Source organism: Oncorhynchus masou, chromosome 12 (assembly GCF_036934945.1).
Source record: "Oncorhynchus masou masou isolate Uvic2021 chromosome 12, UVic_Omas_1.1, whole genome shotgun sequence".
NCBI classification, from domain to species: Eukaryota; Metazoa; Chordata; class Actinopteri; order Salmoniformes; family Salmonidae; genus Oncorhynchus; species Oncorhynchus masou.
In genome coordinates this window covers 26,524,907-26,544,228 of record NC_088223.1, presented here as the reverse complement: position 1 = coordinate 26,544,228, position 19,322 = coordinate 26,524,907, and the positions used below count along the sequence as shown (strand labels likewise).

The window sequence follows — 19,322 nt, the reverse complement described above, 5'->3', positions numbered from 1 at the left end:
GGACTGAGTACACATCCACTATGTAGTGGAGGTGGTCCTGGGGACTGAGTACACATCCAGTATGTCGTGGAGGTGGTCCTGGGGACTGAGTACACATCCAGTATGTAGTGGAGGTGGTCCTGGGGACTGAGTATACATCCACTATGTAGTGGAGGTGGTCCTGGGAGCTGAGGATACATCCAGTATGTAGTGGAGGTGGTCCTGGGGACTGAGTATACATCCAGTATGTAGTGGAGATGGTCCTGGGAACTGAGGATACATCCAGTATGTAGTGGAGGTGGTCCTGGGAGCTGAGGATACATCCAGTATGTAGTGGAGGTGGTCCTGGGAGCTGAGGATACATCCAGTATGTAGTGGAGGTGGTCCTTGGGACTGAGTATACATCCAGTATGTAGTGGAGGTGGTCCTGGCAGCTGAGTATACATCCACTATGTAGTGGAGATGGTCCTGGGGACTGAGTACACATCCAGTATGTAGTGGTGGTGGTCCTGGGGACTGAGTATACATCCAGTATGTAGTGGAGATGGTCCTGGGGACTGAGTACACATCCAGTATGTAGTGGAGGTGGTCCTGGGGACTGAGTACACATCCACTATGTAGTGGTGGTGGTCCTGGGGACTGAGTATACATCCAGTATGTAGTGGAGATGGTCCTGGGGACTGAGTATACATCCAGTATGTCGTGGAGGTGGTCCTGGGGACTGAGTACACATCCAGTATGTAGTGGAGGTGGTCCTGGGGACTGAGTACACATCCACTATGTAGTGGAGGTGGTCCTGGGGACTGAGTACACATCCAGTATGTCGTGGAGGTGGTCCTGGGGACTGAGTACACATCCAGTATGTAGTGGAGGTGGTCCTGGGGACTGAGTATACATCCACTATGTAGTGGAGGTGGTCCTGGGAGCTGAGGATACATCCAGTATGTAGTGGAGGTGGTCCTGGGGACTGAGTATACATCCAGTATGTAGTGGAGATGGTCCTGGGAACTGAGGATACATCCAGTATGTAGTGGAGGTGGTCCTGGGAGCTGAGGATACATCCAGTATGTAGTGGAGGTGGTCCTGGGAACTGAGGATACATCCAGTATGTAGTGGAGGTGGTCCTGGGGACTGAGTACACATCCAGTATGTAGTGGAGATGGTCCTGGGAACTGAGGATACATCCAGTATGTAGTGGAGGTGGTCCTGGGAGCTGAGGATACATCCAGTATGTAGTGGAGGTGGTCCTGGGGACTGAGTACACATCCAGTATGTAGTGGAGATGATCCTGGGGACTGAGTACACATCCAGTATGTAGTGGAGGTGGTCCTGGGAGCTGAGGATACATCCAGTATGTAGTGCAGGTGGTCCTGGGAGCTGAGGATACATCCAGTATGTAGTGGAGGTGGTCCTGGGAGCTGAGGATACATCCAGTATGTAGTGGAGGTGGTCCTGGGAGCTGAGGATACATCCAGTATGTAGTGGAGGTGGTCCTGGGAGCTGAGGATACATCCAGTATGTAGTGGAGGTGGTCCTGGGAGCTGAGTATACATCCAGTATGTAGTGGAGGTGGTCCTGGGAGCTGAGGATACATCCAGTATGTAGTGCAGGTGGTCCTGGGGACTGAGTGGCGACCATGCAACAGGGTTATTATGTTGTCTCAGCACATCTTAGGGAGTGGTGGCATAGTCCCACTTTCTTCCCATCTTCATAGTCTGCTCTAGTCTGCGTGTGTTAGACATGTAACCTAGCATACAGTAGGGGGTCCTAGTGAAGTGGCCATCTTGCAACATGGTTACTATGCCGTCTCAGCACATTGGTGGCATCTGAATGTATAACCAGCATGTACTGTGCTGTAGGAGGTCACTGTAGTGAAGTGGCCACCATGTAACATGGTTATTCAACTTGGCTCCTGAGTAATGGTCCTATAGAGGTGGTCACTGGGGACCCCAGCAGAGCAGCAATCACAGATCACACAACACTGTTTACTCTCTGCAAATTGCCCCGAGAGGGGCGCCCGGGGGCCCGTGGGGGCCGGAGTGGGCTAGTTAAAGTGATGGAGGTGACTTCTGGTCATTGATTTTCCCTCCGTCTTCAGTTCAGCATCTCTCCCAGCCGACCCGGCCACCACTGGGCCACAGACAGCTGCGACAGTCGAGTTTAGCCATCCCCTCTTGCCTTTAAATCACACTAAACTTTGGTTAAACCTCCATTTATGAGATGATCGTGCTTTAGCCACTTGGCTGGATTCAGAACGAGTCGCTTGTTGAGGCTGATTGATCTGGTCAGTCTTTAAGGTATGCAGGTGCCCTTATGGAGGGAATAGAGAGAATAGTGTAGGGATCATGCACTCGAACAAGGGAATTCTTGTTTTCACCTGTGTTAGACCAAGGTAAGAGATTGACATTCAAACTGAGGGGGAAAGGATTCTCAATAGAAAGATCAATAGAATACTAACAGATGATTTTGTTCTTGAGATAAAACCTGATCTGAGGTCGGTTGGTGAAACATTGTCTGGCCATCTGTTTTAAATGTCCTCCCATCTCTCATACCAGACGTGTTATAAATGTCCTCCCATCTCTCATACCAGACGTGTTATAAATGTCCTCCCATCTCTCATACCAGACGTGTTATAAATGTCCTCCCATCTCTCATACCAGACGTGTTATAAATGTCCTCCCATCTCTCATATTAGACGTGTTATAAATGTCCTCCCATCTCTCATACCAGACGTGTTATAAATGTCCTCCCATCCCTCATACCAGACGTGTTATAAATGTCCTCCCATCTCTCATACCAGACGTGTGTGTTATAAATGTCCTCCCATCTCTCATACCAGACGTGTTATAAATGTCCTCCCATCTCTCATACCAGACGTGTGTGTTATAAATGTCCTCCCATCTCTCATACCAGACGTGTTATAAATGTCCTCCCATCTCTCATACCAGACGTGTTATAAATGTCCTCCCATCTCTCATACCAGACGTGTTATATATGTCCTCCCATCTCTCATATCAGACGTGTGTGTTATAAATGTCCTCCCATCCCTCATACCAGACGTGTTATAAATGTCCTCCCATCTCTCATATCAGACGTGTTATAAATGTCCTCCCATCTCTCATACCAGACGTGTTATAAATGTCCTCCCATCTCTCATACGAGACGTGTTATAAATGTCCTCCCATCTCTCATACCAGACGTGTGTGTTATAAATGTCCTCCCATCTCTCATACCAGACGTGTTATAAATGTCCTCCCATCTCTCATACCAGACGTGTTATAAATGTCCTCCCATCTCTCATATCAGACGTGTTATAAATGTCCTCCCATCTCTCATACCAGACGTGTGTGTTATAAATGTCCTCCCATCTCTCATACCAGACGTGTGTGTTATAAATGTCCTCCCATCTCTCATATCAGACGTGTGTGTTATCAATGTCCTTCCAGCCGATGAGTAATGATCCCTATTTTTATTTCAATTTCCTCTCCTCTAGTAAAGCCGGCAGAGTGTGACACTTCATTAAGTTAATTAGGCTAACTTAATTAGCTACTTTCACAGGTCAAGCCATGAAGCTTTCTGATTGATGGGTCTGTGTGTAGAAGGTAATCATCCTCCGAAATGGGTAGAACATCAAAACAACACACAAACGTATATTAACTGCAACCCTGTAAACAATTACAAAACACAAATGGTACCCTATTCTAATAGTTCTCTATTTTAAACAACGTCAAAACACTAGACTAAAACACTCCGCCTCCTATAATGGCTCATATCATCCAATGAAATGCAAACACAGGAACGCACACACAGTAACGCGCACACACTCTAACGCGCACACACACTAACGCGCACACACAGTAACGCGGACACACAGTAACGCGGACACACAGTAACGCGGACACACAGTAACGCGGACACACAGTAACGCGGACACACAAAACCAGCAACTTTGATTTCTTAAACACACAACAAGCGTTAGGTCACACAGGGAACTAGGAACTTTACAGAAAAATTGCCTTTTTGCACTTGGTCGTTTCTTGGCCTTGAATGAACTGAAAAGGAAAACAGAGCTCTTTCACGGACAGTAATTGCACAAGTTTTAAGTCTTTCGATGACAAGTCTAAAGTGTATCTAAAGAAGCACTGCCCACACACAAACCCACTGTCCACCCGCTGCAGAGCGTTCCAACTGCTTCAACTGCTGCCTGGGCAACTGCCTCTCCTCTCCTCATCTCTGGGTACATTACAGAGGCGTCTAGCGAGAGAGCAGGCAGGCGAGTGGAGCCGTGGCCACGAACACAATGCAGGATGTAAAATAAAGCTTTAAACAAGCCCCCCTCGGTACCACCGCGGCCGAGTAACGGGCTCTGGAATGAAAGGCCATCCGTATATTACGGCATGACTGTCAGTTTATTACAGGAATCTACTGGGCCAGGACCTGGGGTGACAGGGGAAGGCAGGGATTTAGGGCTGTGGTCTTGATCAGGCCACAGGTTTATCTAAGCCAGGCAGGCAGGGAGAACCAGAGACCCGTAATGAACTCCAGGCTGCCTAATAAATAATTGTATCACCCTGGCCTAGCCGCACGCACGCACACTCACACACACACACACGCACGCACACACGCACTCACGCACGCACGCACTCACGCACGCACGCACACACGCACACACACACGCACACTCACACGCACGCACACACACTCACACGCACGCACACACACACACACGCACGCACACACACTCACACACACTCACACACACTCACACACACACAGAAAAGTGTGCGACTGCTGACACCAACGAGCGCATTCCTACATACAACCGTAAACTGACAGAGACTGTTTGTTTTTTCTACACTCCTAATTTCAAGACGCGGGGAAAGACAATTCATAATACAAAAGCATCGTATAATACAAGAGACATCACAGTGTTGATCAAGAGAGACACACACTCTGATACACAGAGAGAGGATGGGTGGAAGTTAGAGAGGACGACTACACGTGGGGTCCACAATATCAGGGACCAAACTCATCAAGTCAAATGTTGCTACTACGTCAACCCAACGTTTGGATCAGACTAACAGTTCACAGGCTAATCTGTGTGCTTTATTCAAAAGACAGCGAAGGCATGAACACGGTGCAATGCATTGTCAAACAAATATTTGTTGTTTGAACAAAAAAACAAAAAAGATAAGTTAAAAAGGTGCATCAACTATTTCAAGCTTAATCAACTTAAAATATTGTGTAACCTCAACTTACATCCAGTTTACTTTGACTCGCTGGCTGGCTCCTGTGTCCCTACTCCTAACCTACCTACGGTCTCTCCTTCAGTTCCATTCGTCCTTCCGGATTTAAGCTCCTTCCACTCAGCTACCAGTCAGTCATGGCGGGAGGGATAACAAGTCAAATTGTGATCATCTAGCAAGAGCTACATCTTTCCCCCACTGTCAGACCAGCAGGCTGACACAGCTCTGTGTGACCGACCCAGCCACCCACCCCCCTTGGCTTCTCTCACCATGTAAATCACATTTGAGACAGTCGGTCAGGTATGATTCAGCTGCACTTAAAGTTGCCATTTAAAGCACCATTCCTTTCCCACAGGCACCAGCGGTTCACAGCATGCAGCAGAGGCTTGGCATTTACAAGCCGCATATTATAGAATAACTTCCCTTAAATTCTGCTCTCATCTCCCAGAGTGCAAAGTCGAGGCAATTATCTCCAACACTCACTTCCGCCCATTACCGACTTAATACCTGAAAACACATTACAAGTTTTTAAAACATGTGTCTTTTATAAAAAAAAATAGGAAATGGTGGCATTCGTACAAACAAGCTGAAGGTATGTAATGATTGTGAAATGTTTTGACAAACACTATTTATCATACACTGTTGCTCAGACTTGGATTCACATGATTACTCAATGAAATACATGGAAATAGCTAGAAGTTTGACACTTCAGCTAAAGACGATGTAGATTGGTTTTTAGGAAAAATGTAAAACATTTACATTTGAGTCATTTAGCAGACGCTCTTATCCAGAGTGACATAAAGGAGTAATTCAGGCTCAAAAGCACAGACAGATTTTTCACCTAGTCGGCTCAGGGATTCGAACCATTTCGGTTACTGGCCCAACGGTCTTAACCACTAGGCTACCTGGCCGCTCAAATCTATTCAGTAACAAGAAACAGAAACAGACACATTACACTATATATCCATCAACATTGCTCAGATAAAAGGCTATCTCACTAGTATTGTAGCAACAGAGAGGCCCTTTGCTCCACAAGGACATAGTGTAATAAGTCAGTGTGGACAAGTACAGCAGTTGGACTGAGGGAGCAGGCACTTGTTAACAGCTGTAGATCTATAGTGCCAACGCTGTACAAACTGTCTGTCTGATGAAGAGGAGCAGAGTAAAAGTCCCCTCTACTACTGTAACTCCACTACTGTCTGATGAAGAGGAGTAGAGTAAAAGTCCCCTCTACTACTGTAACTCCACTACTGTCTGACGAAGAGGAGCAGAGTAAAAGTCCCCTCTACTACTGTAACTCCACTACTGTCTGATGAAGAGGAGCAGAGCAAAAGTCCCATCTACTACTGTAACTCCACTACTGTCTGATGAAGAGGAGCAGAGTAAAAGTCCCCTCTACTACTGTAACTCCACTACTGTCTGATGAAGAGGAGCAGAGCAAAAGTCCCCTCTACTACTGTAACTCCACTACTGTCTGATGAAGAGGAGAGTAAAACTCCACTACTGTCTGATGAAGAGGAGCAGAGTAAAAGTCCCCTCTACTACTGTAACTCCACTACTGTCTGATGAAGAGGAGCAGAGTAAAAGTCCCCTCTACTACTGTAACTCCACTACTGTCTGATGAAGAGGAGCAGAGTAAAAGTCCCCTCTACTACTGTAACTCCACTACTGTCTGATGAAGAGGAGCAGAGTAAAACTCCACTACTGTCTGATGAAGAGGAGCAGAGTAAAAGTCCCCTCTACTACTGTAACTCCACTACTGTCTGATGAAGAGGAGCAGAGTAAAAGTCCCCTCTACTACTGTAACTCCACTACTGTCTGATGAAGAGGAGCAGAGTAAAAGTCCCCTCTACTACTGTAACTCCACTACTGTCTGATGAAGAGGAGCAGAGTAAAAGTCCCCTCTACTACTGTAACTCCACTACTGTCTGATGAAGAGGAGCAGAGTAAAAGTCCCCTCTACTACTGTAACTCCACTACTGTCTGATGAAGAGGAGCAGAGTAAAAGTCCCCTCTACTACTGTAACTCCACTACAGTCTTATGAAGAGGAGCAGAGTAAAAGTCCCCTCTACTACTGTAACTCCACTACAGTCTGATGAAGAGGAGCAGAGTAAAAGTCCCTTCTACTACTGTAACTCCACTACTGTCTGATGAAGAGGAGCAGAGCAAAAGTCCCCTCTACTACTGTAACTCCACTACTGTCTGATGAAGAGGAGCAGAGTAAAAGTCCCCTCTACTACTGTAACTCCACTACTGTCTGATGAAGAGGAGCAGAGTAAAAGTTCCCTCTACTACTGTAACTCCACTACTGTCTGATGAAGAGGAGCAGAGTAAAACTCCACTACTGTCTGATGAAGAGGAGCAGAGTAAAAGTCCCCTCTACTACTGTAACTCCACTCCTGTCTGATGAAGAGGAGCAGAGCAAAAGTCCCATCTACTACTGTAACTCCACTACTGTCTGATGAAGAGGAGCAGAGTAAAAGTCCCCTCTACTACTGTAACTCCACTACTGTCTGATGAAGAGGAGCAGAGCAAAAGTCCCCTCTACTACTGTAACTCCACTACTGTCTGATGAAGAGGAGCAGAGTAAAAGTCCCCTCTACTACTGTAACTCCACTACTGTCTGATGAAGAGGAGCAGAGTAAAAGTTCCCTCTACTACTGTAACTCCACTACTGTCTGATGAAGAGGAGCAGAGTAAAAGTCCCCTCTACTACTGTAACTCCACTACTGTCTGATGAAGAGGAGCAGAGTAAAAGTCCTCTCTACTACTGTAACTCCACTACTGTCTGATGAAGAGGAGAGTAAAACTCCACTACTGTCTGATGAAGAGGAGCAGAGTAAAAGTCCCCTCTACTACTGTAACTCCACTACTGTCTGATGAAGAGGAGCAGAGTAAAAGTCCCCTCTACTACTGTAACTCCACTACTGTCTGATGAAGAGGAGCAGAGTAAAAGTCCCCTCTACTACTGTAACTCCACTACTGTCTGATGAAGAGGAGCAGAGTAAAAGTCCCCTCTACTACTGTAACTCCACTACTGTCTGATGAAGAGGAGCAGAGTAAAAGTCCCCTCTACTACTGTAACTCCACTACTGTCTGATGAAGAGGAGCAGAGTAAAAGTCCCCTCTACTACTGTAACTCCACTACAGTCTGATGAAGAGGAGCAGAGTAAAAGTCCCTTCTACTACTGTAACTCCACTACTGTCTGATGAAGAGGAGCAGAGCAAAAGTCCCCTCTACTACTGTAACTCCACTACTGTCTGATGAAGAGGAGCAGAGTAAAAGTCCCCTCTACTACTGTAACTCCACTACTGTCTGATGAAGAGGAGCAGAGTAAAAGTTCCCTCTACTACTGTAACTCCACTACTGTCTGATGAAGAGGAGCAGAGTAAAACTCCACTACTGTCTGATGAAGAGGAGCAGAGTAAAAGTCCCCTCTACTACTGTAACTCCACTACTGTCTGATGAAGAGGAGCAGAGTAAAAGTCCCCTCTACTACTGTAACTCCACTACAGTCTGATGAAGAGGAGCAGAGTAAAAGTCCCCTCTACTACTGTAACTCCACTCCTGTCTGATGAAGAGGAGCAGAGCAAAAGTCCCATCTACTACTGTAACTCCACTACTGTCTGATGAAGAGGAGCAGAGTAAAAGTCCCCTCTACTACTGTAACTCCACTACTGTCTGATGAAGAGGAGCAGAGTAAAAGTCCCCTCTACTACTGTAACTCCACTACTGTCTGATGAAGAGGAGCAGAGTAAAAGTTCCCTCTACTACTGTAACTCCAGTACTGTCTGATGAAGAGGAGCAGAGTAAAAGTCCCCTCTACTACTGTAACTCCACTACTGTCTGATGAAGAGGAGCAGAGTAAAAGTCCTCTCTACTACTGTAACTCCACTACTGTCTGATGAAGAGGAGAGTAAAACTCCACTACTGTCTGATGAAGAGGAGCAGAGTAAAAGTCCCCTCTACTACTGTAACTCCACTACTGTCTGATGAAGAGGAGCAGTGTAAAAGTCCCCTCTACTACTGTAACTCCACTACTGTCTGATGAAGAGGAGCAGAGTAAAAGTCCCCTCTACTACTGTAACTCCACTACTGTCTGATGAAGAGGAGCAGAGTAAAAGTCCCCTCTACTACTGTAACTCCACTACTGTCTGATGAAGAGGAGAGTAAAACTCCACTACTGTCTGATGAAGAGGAGCAGAGTAAAAGTCCCCTCTACTACTGTAACTCCACTACTGTCTGATGAAGAGGAGCAGTGTAAAAGTCCCCTCTACTACTGTAACTCCACTACTGTCTGATGAAGAGGAGCAGTGTAAAAGTCCCCTCTACTACTGTAACTCCACTACTGTCTGATGAAGAGGAGCAGAGTAAAAGTCCCCTCTACTACTGTAACTCCACTACTGTCTGATGAAGAGGAGCAGAGTAAAAGTCCCCTCTACTACTGTAACTCCACTACTGTCTGATGAAGAGGAGCAGAGTAAAAGTCCCCTCTACTACTGTAACTCCACTACTGTCTGATGAAGAGGAGCAGAGTAAAAGTCCCCTCTACTACTGTAACTCCACTACTGTCTGATGAAGAAGAGCAGAGTAAAAGTCCCTTCTACTACTGTAACTCCACTACTGTCTGATGAAGAGGAGCAGAGCAAAAGTCCCCTCTACTACTGTAACTCCACTACTGTCTGATGAAGAGGAGCAGAGTAAAACTCCACTACTGTCTGATGAAGAGGAGCAGAGTAAAAGTCCCCTCTACTACTGTAACTCCACTACTGTCTGATGAAGAGGAGCAGAGTAAAAGTCCCCTCTACTACTGTAACTCCACTACTGTCTGATGAAGAGGAGCAGAGTAAAAGTCCCCTCTACTACTGTAACTCCACTACTGTCTGATGAAGAGGAGCAGAGTAAAAGTCCCCTCTACTACTGTAACTCCACTACTGTCTGATGAAGAGGAGCAGAGTAAAAGTCCCCTCTACTACTGTAACTCCACTACTGTCTGATGAAGAGGAGCAGAGTAAAAGTCCCCTCTACTACTGTAACTCCACTACTGTCTGATGAAGAGGAGCAGAGTAAAAGTCCCCTCTACTACTGTAACTCCACTACTGTCTGATGAAGAGGAGCAGAGTAAAAGTGAGTGGAGAAGACACTCCGGGGGATGAAACATGTGATTAACGAGAGAGGGGGCAGGTGTGTGTGTGTGTGTGTGTGTGTGTTCCATTCCGTCAGTGGGCTTGTTGCAATGTGTTTGTTTTTATGTGTTTGTGTGTGTTTGTTCCAGTGTGCGTTTGGTATGTGTGTTGCACAGGGGTGATTAAAGAGGATTGGGTCTGGTCCTGGGGGTCTCTGGAGGACTCTCTACTCTCTCTCTCTCAGCAGGCTTCGAGCAGCAGCACATTTAAAAAGCAAAAACTTGAGCCCCCCTTTCCCTTCTTTTCCAGCTTTCACCACTTAAAAGCTCCTTTCCATTGTGTGTGTGTGTGTTTCTTCCATTGAGTGTGTGTCCCCTCCTACAGCCCCCGTTTAGACCAACACACTGCACACACAACAACAGCCTATTTACGCCACAGCAGCACACATTTCCACCACAGCAGTACACACAGACAGTATATTCTGGTCTGTAATACTCGCAACATGGCTCTTTATTACCAGAGTTCAGCTCTACGCATGAAAATGGGTTTCATTTCTATATATGCTTATACACTTTGTAAAAACTATTTGGGTTATATTAATGTGTATTATCTCTTTGCGAAACAGCCTGGCACTCTTGTTGAACTAGAGCTACAAGAACTATATAAAAATACAAACATGCCGGACTGTAATGTTGGGCAGAAACAACATCAGTTGTTGATCATGTACACCGATGCATCGTCATGCCCCTTCCAAACAGGGCTACAACAACAAACACGTTTTTACAACAACTACAAGTCACTAGTCAGCTATCTAACACTTTACATTTACAGTCTGCTATCTAACATTGTAACCCTCCACTAACTCTGCTATCTACCATTGTAACGGAGCTTTAAACTTGACATTTTGCCTGTAATTTAACGTTTCATTCCCAGCATGCAGCGTTTTCAGTATGGCTCCGGCTTTTATGTTTCTCTTCCTCCTTCTGCAACATCAATTAACCCCCATTTTCCACACACATAGAGCCAATAGGAATGCCCTTTCCTGGACAAATTGAAATGCGCTTCACATTTATCAACTTAATTAGGTTCACAAGCTGCCGCATGCTACCCTTGATTACACTGTAATTCAATAAGAAAAACATTATTTAAAATGCAAAAAAAAAGTGCTTCTGGTGAGACTTGGCATTTTCAGTTCGGGACATTTCAAATGGAAAGGGATGGAAATGGAGCAGTACCGCTTCAGGAGGTAGCAATGAGGAGACAGGTATTGGTGGCGGCCATTTTGGCTCGCTGTCAGGTTTGGTTTCAAGGTAAAAAGACACAGACGCGCATGCTTCTGCTGCAGTTCCTGGAGCTGTCATGTCTAACTAACTACAGTACACCCTGTCGCTCACAGAGCCCAGCCCTTTGCTGAATGGATCCGGGAAGAAGATGGGGAAAGTTAAGTGAAGCCATGGCTGTTGTCCATGCTCGACTCTTACCACTTCAAACACACATTTCTTTCCCTTTGATCCTTAATACCCATATAACTATATATTTCCTGGTAAGATTTGTTGTAGGTTAATATTCAGCTGTTTAACTGCTGCTTCAATAATGTGATGCCAAAAGAAGACATCATCACCACCACACAACACAACACAACACAACACACACCTTGGAGGAGGAAGTGTCACACTCCTGGCAGATCCAGCCGTATCCTGTCTGCTTGGGAGACTTCTTCAGGGGAGGGTCCAGACAGCCAAAGTGGTAGCACAGACAACACTCATCACACCTACAGGAGAGAGGAGAGGTAGGGCAGGTGTTACATACAGTGGAACACCCACACAGGCACGCAGTTCCAATATAACTCAAGAGTATTCATCAATGGAACCTTCTCTAACATAAGATATGTACAGTGCAAGATCCCTCAGGGCAGTTGCCATGGGCCGTTACTCTTGTCTTACAAGAAGCTAAAATGATTATGTACACTGATGATTGCACACTCTACCCCAGTGGATCCCCCAGTGGTTCCCAACTAGGGGTACTAGGACCCCTGGAGGTACTTGGCCTATCCACAGGGGGTACTTGAGAAGACTGTAAAACGTACATAAGGGGGTAGTTCAGGGGTAAAATTCAGTTGGTGGTAGAGTAACCAAAAAAGTTGGAGAACCACTGCTCTATACATCAGCACCTACAGCCAGTGAGCTCAATGAGACTCTTCACAAGAGTTACTGTCAGTGTCAGAATGGGTAATTAATAGTAAACTGGTCTTAAAAACATAAAAAAACAAAATAATTGTATTTAAACCTCAACTGGAGTTGTGCATGAAGGGTGTATCCATTGAACAAGTTGAAGAAGCTGAACTCTTAGGAGAAACACTGGATGGTCAGTTATCATGGTCAAGTCATATTGACAAAGTTATTGTGAAGATGGGGAGAGGTATGTCTTATGTGTTAGATTTTTTTACCCTCTTTGTCTCCCCAATTTTGTGATATCCAATTGCAATCTTGTCTCATCGGAGAGGCAAAGATCGAGTCATGGGGTCCTCCGAAACACGACCAGCCAAACGGCGCTTCTGAACACCGGCCCGCTTAACCCGGAAGCCAGCCGCACCAATGTGTCGGAGGAAACATCGTTCAACTGACAACCGGAGTCAGCCTGCAGGAGCCCGGGCCGCCACAAGCAGTCACTAGAGCGCGATGTGCCAAGTAAAGCCCCACCTCGGCCAAACCCTCCCCTAACCTGAACAACGCTGGGCCAATTGTGCGTCGCCATATGGTACTCCCGGTCACAGTCGGTTATGACACAGCCTGGGATTGAACCCGGGTTTTATAGTGATGCCGTAGACCATTGTGCCACTTTGGACGCCCCGAGAGGTATATCTTTTATTTAAAACATTGACACAAAGATCTAGTTGTTCAGGCTCTGGTCTTGTCCCATCTTGATTACTGTCTGATAATATAGGCAGGTGCAGCAAAGAAAGACCTAGCAAAGCTGCAGCTGGTTCAATACAGAGCAGCCCCCCTTGGCCTTAACTGTACATACACAACTAACATCTACAACATGCCTGATAGTCCTTCATGGCTGAGGGTTGACGAGAAATGGACTACTTCTCTTCTACTTAAGAAACATGTGTGTATTTAAAATTCCTAACCACTTGTATAATCTATTTGCATACACTTCAAACAGACATCCATACCCCAGCAGACACACCGCTATGGGTTTCTTCACTGTACCCAAACCAAAACAGATTTAATGTGTCGCTCAGAGAGCCCTGTCATCACGGAATGCTCTGCCACCAGAGGATACTCAGGCAAAAAACAAATGTAGCTTTAAAAAACAGATAAAACATCTTGTATCACAGCGCCTCTGCTCTCTCTAAATATCTACTTTAACTGTACAGTATTTAACAATATTAAGATGTATATATGAAGTGTTGAAATAGCATTTTTGTTGTCTCTTGGTGCCTTTCCTATATATATATATATCTTATTACATTTTTTAAATATGTAATATCTTACGTTGTTCTTGTCTATAAATGTTCTGTATTGTATTTGTACGTTTTACGTGGATCTAGCTACTGCAGAGTAGCTGCTGCATGTGCAGTTGGGGATCCTAATAAACTAAACACACTAAGACTGACAGATGATGACAGGGCAGGTAGTTGTCAGGGAGCAGACGCTAATAAAATCAAAAAACACACTGTTACTACTCCTTCCCTTGACCTTACACAGGTGTCATACTATGAGCTTTGTGTATAGCTTGGCTAGTCAGATAGCTGTGTCATTACACAAGCCTGTTAACCATCCTTGAATGTTACCACCATGGTGTCCTTGGGTTAGACAACAGGGTTTTACAATCTTACAATACAGGCAGTAAAAAACAAAATACGAATATCGACTATCGCTCATATCAATATGGTTTTTAGAGAATCGTTTTGGTCAGTAGCCCAGTTCTCACAGTACTAGAGGGAAGAAATTGATCAGCCATCATATCAATATTCTGAATATAATAAATAGAGTAAAGATTGTAAAGTAGGTGTGTGTGTGTGTGTACTGTATATGTGTGTGTACCTGAGGGAGTCTTTCTGTGTTGGAAATGAGACTACTAAAACTAAACATTTAGCATTCATGAGATTCCATTGGTTGAGCCTGAACACCCTTCTGTCCAACTCCCCCTTCTCTCCCTCCCTCTCTCCCTTTTCTTCTTCGAGTTCATGATGAACTAATTATGTCCTAATCAATGTGGGGGATTGAGATTTTTCTATGGAAATCTGATCAACCAGATTGCAGCCCAGGGAGGTCAACCTGTTCTCTCGCCCCGTGTCTATAAAGGGAGGAGGAGGAGTGGGGGAAAGGAGGGAGGGAGAGTGACTTGGGGAAGGAGAACCACATAGGATGAATCTCTGTGTAAATGTCTCATGGACATCTATGCATGATTTAGGCTACGTGAAAGTCCAATAGACATGAGTGTATTTTAAGTCTAGGATAGAGAGACTGTAACAACAACAACATATAGAACCAGAGAGAAACCATAACCAGACTGGTGATGATGACAGGTGACCTTGCGGAGGGTTGAATCCAGCACCTCCTGTCAGAGGATCCCTTTTCACAGCAACAACTACCAGGAACCCCTACTCTAATAAAACAACCTATTATAAATAAAGACCTTAGTCTACAACACACACTAATGAGGAAGCATCCCCATCATATGGACATCACCCCTTGACCCTGTCACACAGGACTGTAGGTGACTGTTGTAAGAAGAACACATCTCGCCACAGCAGAGCCATTGTGTTTCTAGAGCAGTTCTCCACATACAGTAGTCTAGCTGTTTCAGACCATTCCCACAGGATCAACCACCACCGGGGATCGTTCTAAACTAAGCCCCCCCCCCAGCTGAATCTCTGTTACACCTCCCTGTCAATATTCTGAGCAAGGGTTTATTGTGAAATCTATGGGTGATCAATCAACGCTCCTACAAATTGCTTCTGCTTCATGTACAGTAGTCGGGCCAAAATCAAAATTGAGAAGGCAACCTGTCCATTTCGATTAGAATATCTGAATATTTTTTATTTTACCTTTATTTAACTAGGCAAGTCAGTTAAGAACAAATTCTTATTTTCAATGACGGCCAGTGGGTTAACTGCCTGTTCAGGGGCAGAACGACAGAGGGTGTTTGAACTTGCAACCTTCCGGTTACTAGTCCAACACTCTAGGGTAGCCTATGAATATAGAATGTACATATGTACATATTTTACATACTAGTTGTGTCTGTATACGTCAATCCTCTCCTCCCTCTCCTCTGTCCCCATCTCCCCCATATATTTACTCTGACACCCTGCCACCCCAGGGTAGCCTATGAATATAGAATGTACACAGTTAGACCAAAAAGCTACTGCTAATAACGCAAAGAAGCTAAGTCTGTTGAAAGACTGCATGCTGTAGTGTGCCAAAGCAAGTATTGCTAAATAAAAAGTCTACCAACTGCCTTGTGTAGGAAGTCAGTAGTTCATGTAATAAGACACTAGTGTAGCAGCCATGAAGGTTGAAAACTAAAAAAGTAAAGCATCTACATTCCCTGTACATTCACTGAAACAGACAGTAAATAAAAAAAGACATTAGGAATGGGAGACAAAATAAAACCTCCAACTCAAACACAGCTTCCCGGAAAATGTAGCCAGAGGACGTAGTTTTGCTACTACGGCGTCCACATCATGTAAAATAGGTCATCTATCTTCCATAACCCTGAGGTATTAAGCATTAAACAACCACATCCATATATATCAATGTGATTCCCAATTCATTCCACAGCAGGCACATGTTTTACATACTAGTTGTGTCTGTATACGTCAATCCTCTCCTCCCTCTCCTCTGTCCCCATCTCCTCCATATATTTACTCTGACAGGGCAATGTAGCAACGAGTTGCCGTCAGCTCAGAACAGCCTCTCTAACACGATCTGCAGTTAAGAGAGAAAACACCAGAGGAAACCACTGCTATGTTCACATCCTATTCAACCTATACAGCGATAAGCCTTTCTCCACCATACCATGAGTCCATGGTGGAATAGCTAATGGGTGTTCAAGTCAGCTCAGTTCATCATCTTCTTTAACTAATGAAGCGTAAATAATTGAGTTTAGGGTCTGGAATTAAGTACATTAACATCATATGCATGAAGCCAGAGTGTGTGTAACTGGTGAAAGTGTTTAGGGAATATGCAGTAGGGTACATTTTAGGGTGGAGAATGGGGTGTGGATGACACGTCCTCTATTTGCACATCAATATCTGGTTTCAGGGCCTTATAAAGCATGTTTTTAGTCCAGGACCAAGTTTATTCTATGTCAGCCCTAAACCTGTTAAATTGACTAAAACCAGAGTAACAGTTTCATTGGTAGATAATTGGCATCTTACTAAGTTGTAGAAGCAGCTGGTGCACATCAGCAGGGAACCTGCAGAGGTAGGTGGTCCACACACACACGCAAGCAGTCACACTGGATGGGCTGAGCAGGCATATCGGCCTCAAGGAAACAAGGGGAATTTAAAGCACCCTCTGGCCTCCTCAGTGAAAAGAAGACAAATGACCACAAGTGTGTCTGTGGCGCTAATGAGCTATCCTCCGATTGTTGCACACAACCACCAATTGATTGATCATGAATCTCCATCTGTACAGGGCCAAGAGAGAGGAGACACACACACACACACACACACACACACACACACACACACACACACACACACGCAACACCTCCCAACTCACAGGAGGCTTCTTTTGTTTTATTAGGCGAGTGTGTGTGTGTGTGTGCATGACACTTTGCCCCGTTTACTTCTTTTAATTACTTTACCTTAATGAACCTATTGTACTGTTTGTTGTGTATCTCTGTGAGCATCTTTGAATTAAAACACTGCTCATTGATGCAGACTGGCTGGCTGTTGGCTGGTGAGGAGATGATTATTAGTTAATAGGAATTCTAAATGACGAGACCTGTGTTTTGCAATAAGTTCAAGAGGAAGTAACCTTTCCTTTCTGTTCTTCTGCATCGCTTTCTGTTTTCATTCAATTTGAGTCAGGATCTTTTATTAAATGCATTTATATCTAGGAGTGTTATTCTTTTTTACATTTTACAACAATTCTGTGTTCTTTTCACAATTCATACGTTATATCTCAGCAATTACAATAGGTATGATAACAGTTATCTATGGTGCCCCCCAAGGATCAGTTTTAGGCCCACTATTTTTTCCTTGTATGCTACCACTTGTTTTCCTCTTCTTCCTCACTGAGCTCATATAAATGATTAGTGCTGCAGGCCAGTCATTGGCTAGTTGGTCTGAGAGCTAAGTGATGCAGTTGCCCCACCATCCCACCCTTCTCTTCACTGACTGTGTCCGTTGTACGTGGTCGGTCAACCTCTATCTGCTCTGAACACTGCCCTTATAGACTCAGCCACAGCAAGGTCCTTGATGTTATCAAACCAATTTGTCGCCGCTTTAATCATTGGGAAAATTGAGCCGCTCGCTCGTCTCCCCTCCTCCCTCTCCTCTGGAAGGAGACAGAATCCAATCACTCATAAGAGCGGTTATTGATTGATGTAATCTTATTGGGTGTGAGGTGGGCGATTGATTGGTTTTGTCTGCTACACATGTTGCCCTCGGCGGGTGACTCGTATCCCCTTTCATCTGCTGTTTAATCTCTTACAGGAGTTCTTAGAGGCCCTCCTCTCTGCCACATCCTCCCCTGTACCCCCCCCCCCCCATCTCCCTCTCTCCCCCCTCCCCCCTCCTTCTCTATCAGTGGGATGACAAGCAGGTGGATTAGCCTTGGTTTGATCAGCTCTCATCACAGGTCTCTCAACTTCACATCACATTTCCCTTCTTCAAAGGGTCTGGAGCGTGTGGCCCCTACAGGGGTCCTCCTAGAATTGTTCCTCCTCACCCACAGGCGATCACGGCCGATGCCTCACACACAGACACGACCAAATGAAATCAAAGGGCATTTTAGCGAGATTATACGGATATGACACAAAGAAAGGGGATTCACAGGGTTTAAAGTTAAGGATGTGTTTAAGTCAGAAGTCAGTACATTGGCTAACTTGAAAGCGTATCCTCGTTCAAAGTTAATTTAAATGAATACTTTCATTTTTTTTACCATAGAGACATTGGGAGGAAGTCAGATCCAATTGATTCCCGGGGTACCTAAGCCATGCGAGTCATAATTGGATATTAAAGGAATCAGAGCAATTACAGACGTTTAACTGTAGGCAAGTACTACTGCTTAAAGCATCTGCTTTATGGCTAGCGGAACCCCTCGAGAACCCCCCTTTGCCACTAGCGGAACCCCTCGACAACATTCCGCTGAAAAGGCAGTGCGCGAAATTCTATTTTTTTTTTTGGAAATATGTCATTTACATACATATTAGTGCAATACATCAAATGAAAGATACACGTCTTGTTAATCTACCCATCGTGTCCGATTTCAAAAAGGCTTTACAGCAAAAGCACAACATATGATTATGTTAGGTCAGAGCCTAGAAACAAAAACACACACAGACATTTTCCAGCCAAAGAGAGGAGTGACAAAAAGCAGAAAGAGATAAAAATGAATCACTAGCCTTTGATGATCTTCATCAGATGACACTCATAGGACTTCATGTTACACAATACATGTATGTTTTGTTCGATAAAGTGCACATTTATATCCAAACATCTCAGTTTACTTTGGCACGTTACGTTCAGTAATGTTTTGCTTCCAAAACATCCAGTGATTTTGCAGAGAGCCACATCAATTTACAGAAATAGTGATCATAAACTTTAATATAAGATACAAGTGTTATGCACAGAATTAGAGATATACTTCTCCTTAATGCAACCACTGTGTCAGATTTCAAAAGAACTTTACGGAAAAAGCAAACCATGCAATAATCTGAGTACGGTGCTCAGACAACAATTCAAGCAAAACAGATATCCGCCATGTTGGAGTCAACAGAAGTCAGAA

The 19,322-nt window shown here is 44.7% G+C and overlaps 1 protein-coding gene across 2 annotated transcripts in view; it reads right to left on the bottom strand.

Annotated features, from left to right (window-relative positions):
• The window catches only part of LOC135549770 (PHD finger protein 14-like), a 136,657-nt gene that overhangs the window by 35,597 nt on the left and 81,738 nt on the right, over positions 1–19,322 (bottom strand). For both annotated transcript variants that reach the window (XM_064980046.1, XM_064980047.1), the window contains exon 19: positions 12,007–12,124. In XM_064980046.1, the coding sequence (XP_064836118.1) occupies positions 12,007–12,124 (118 nt within the window). The remainder of the gene's footprint in view (positions 1–12,006; positions 12,125–19,322) is intronic.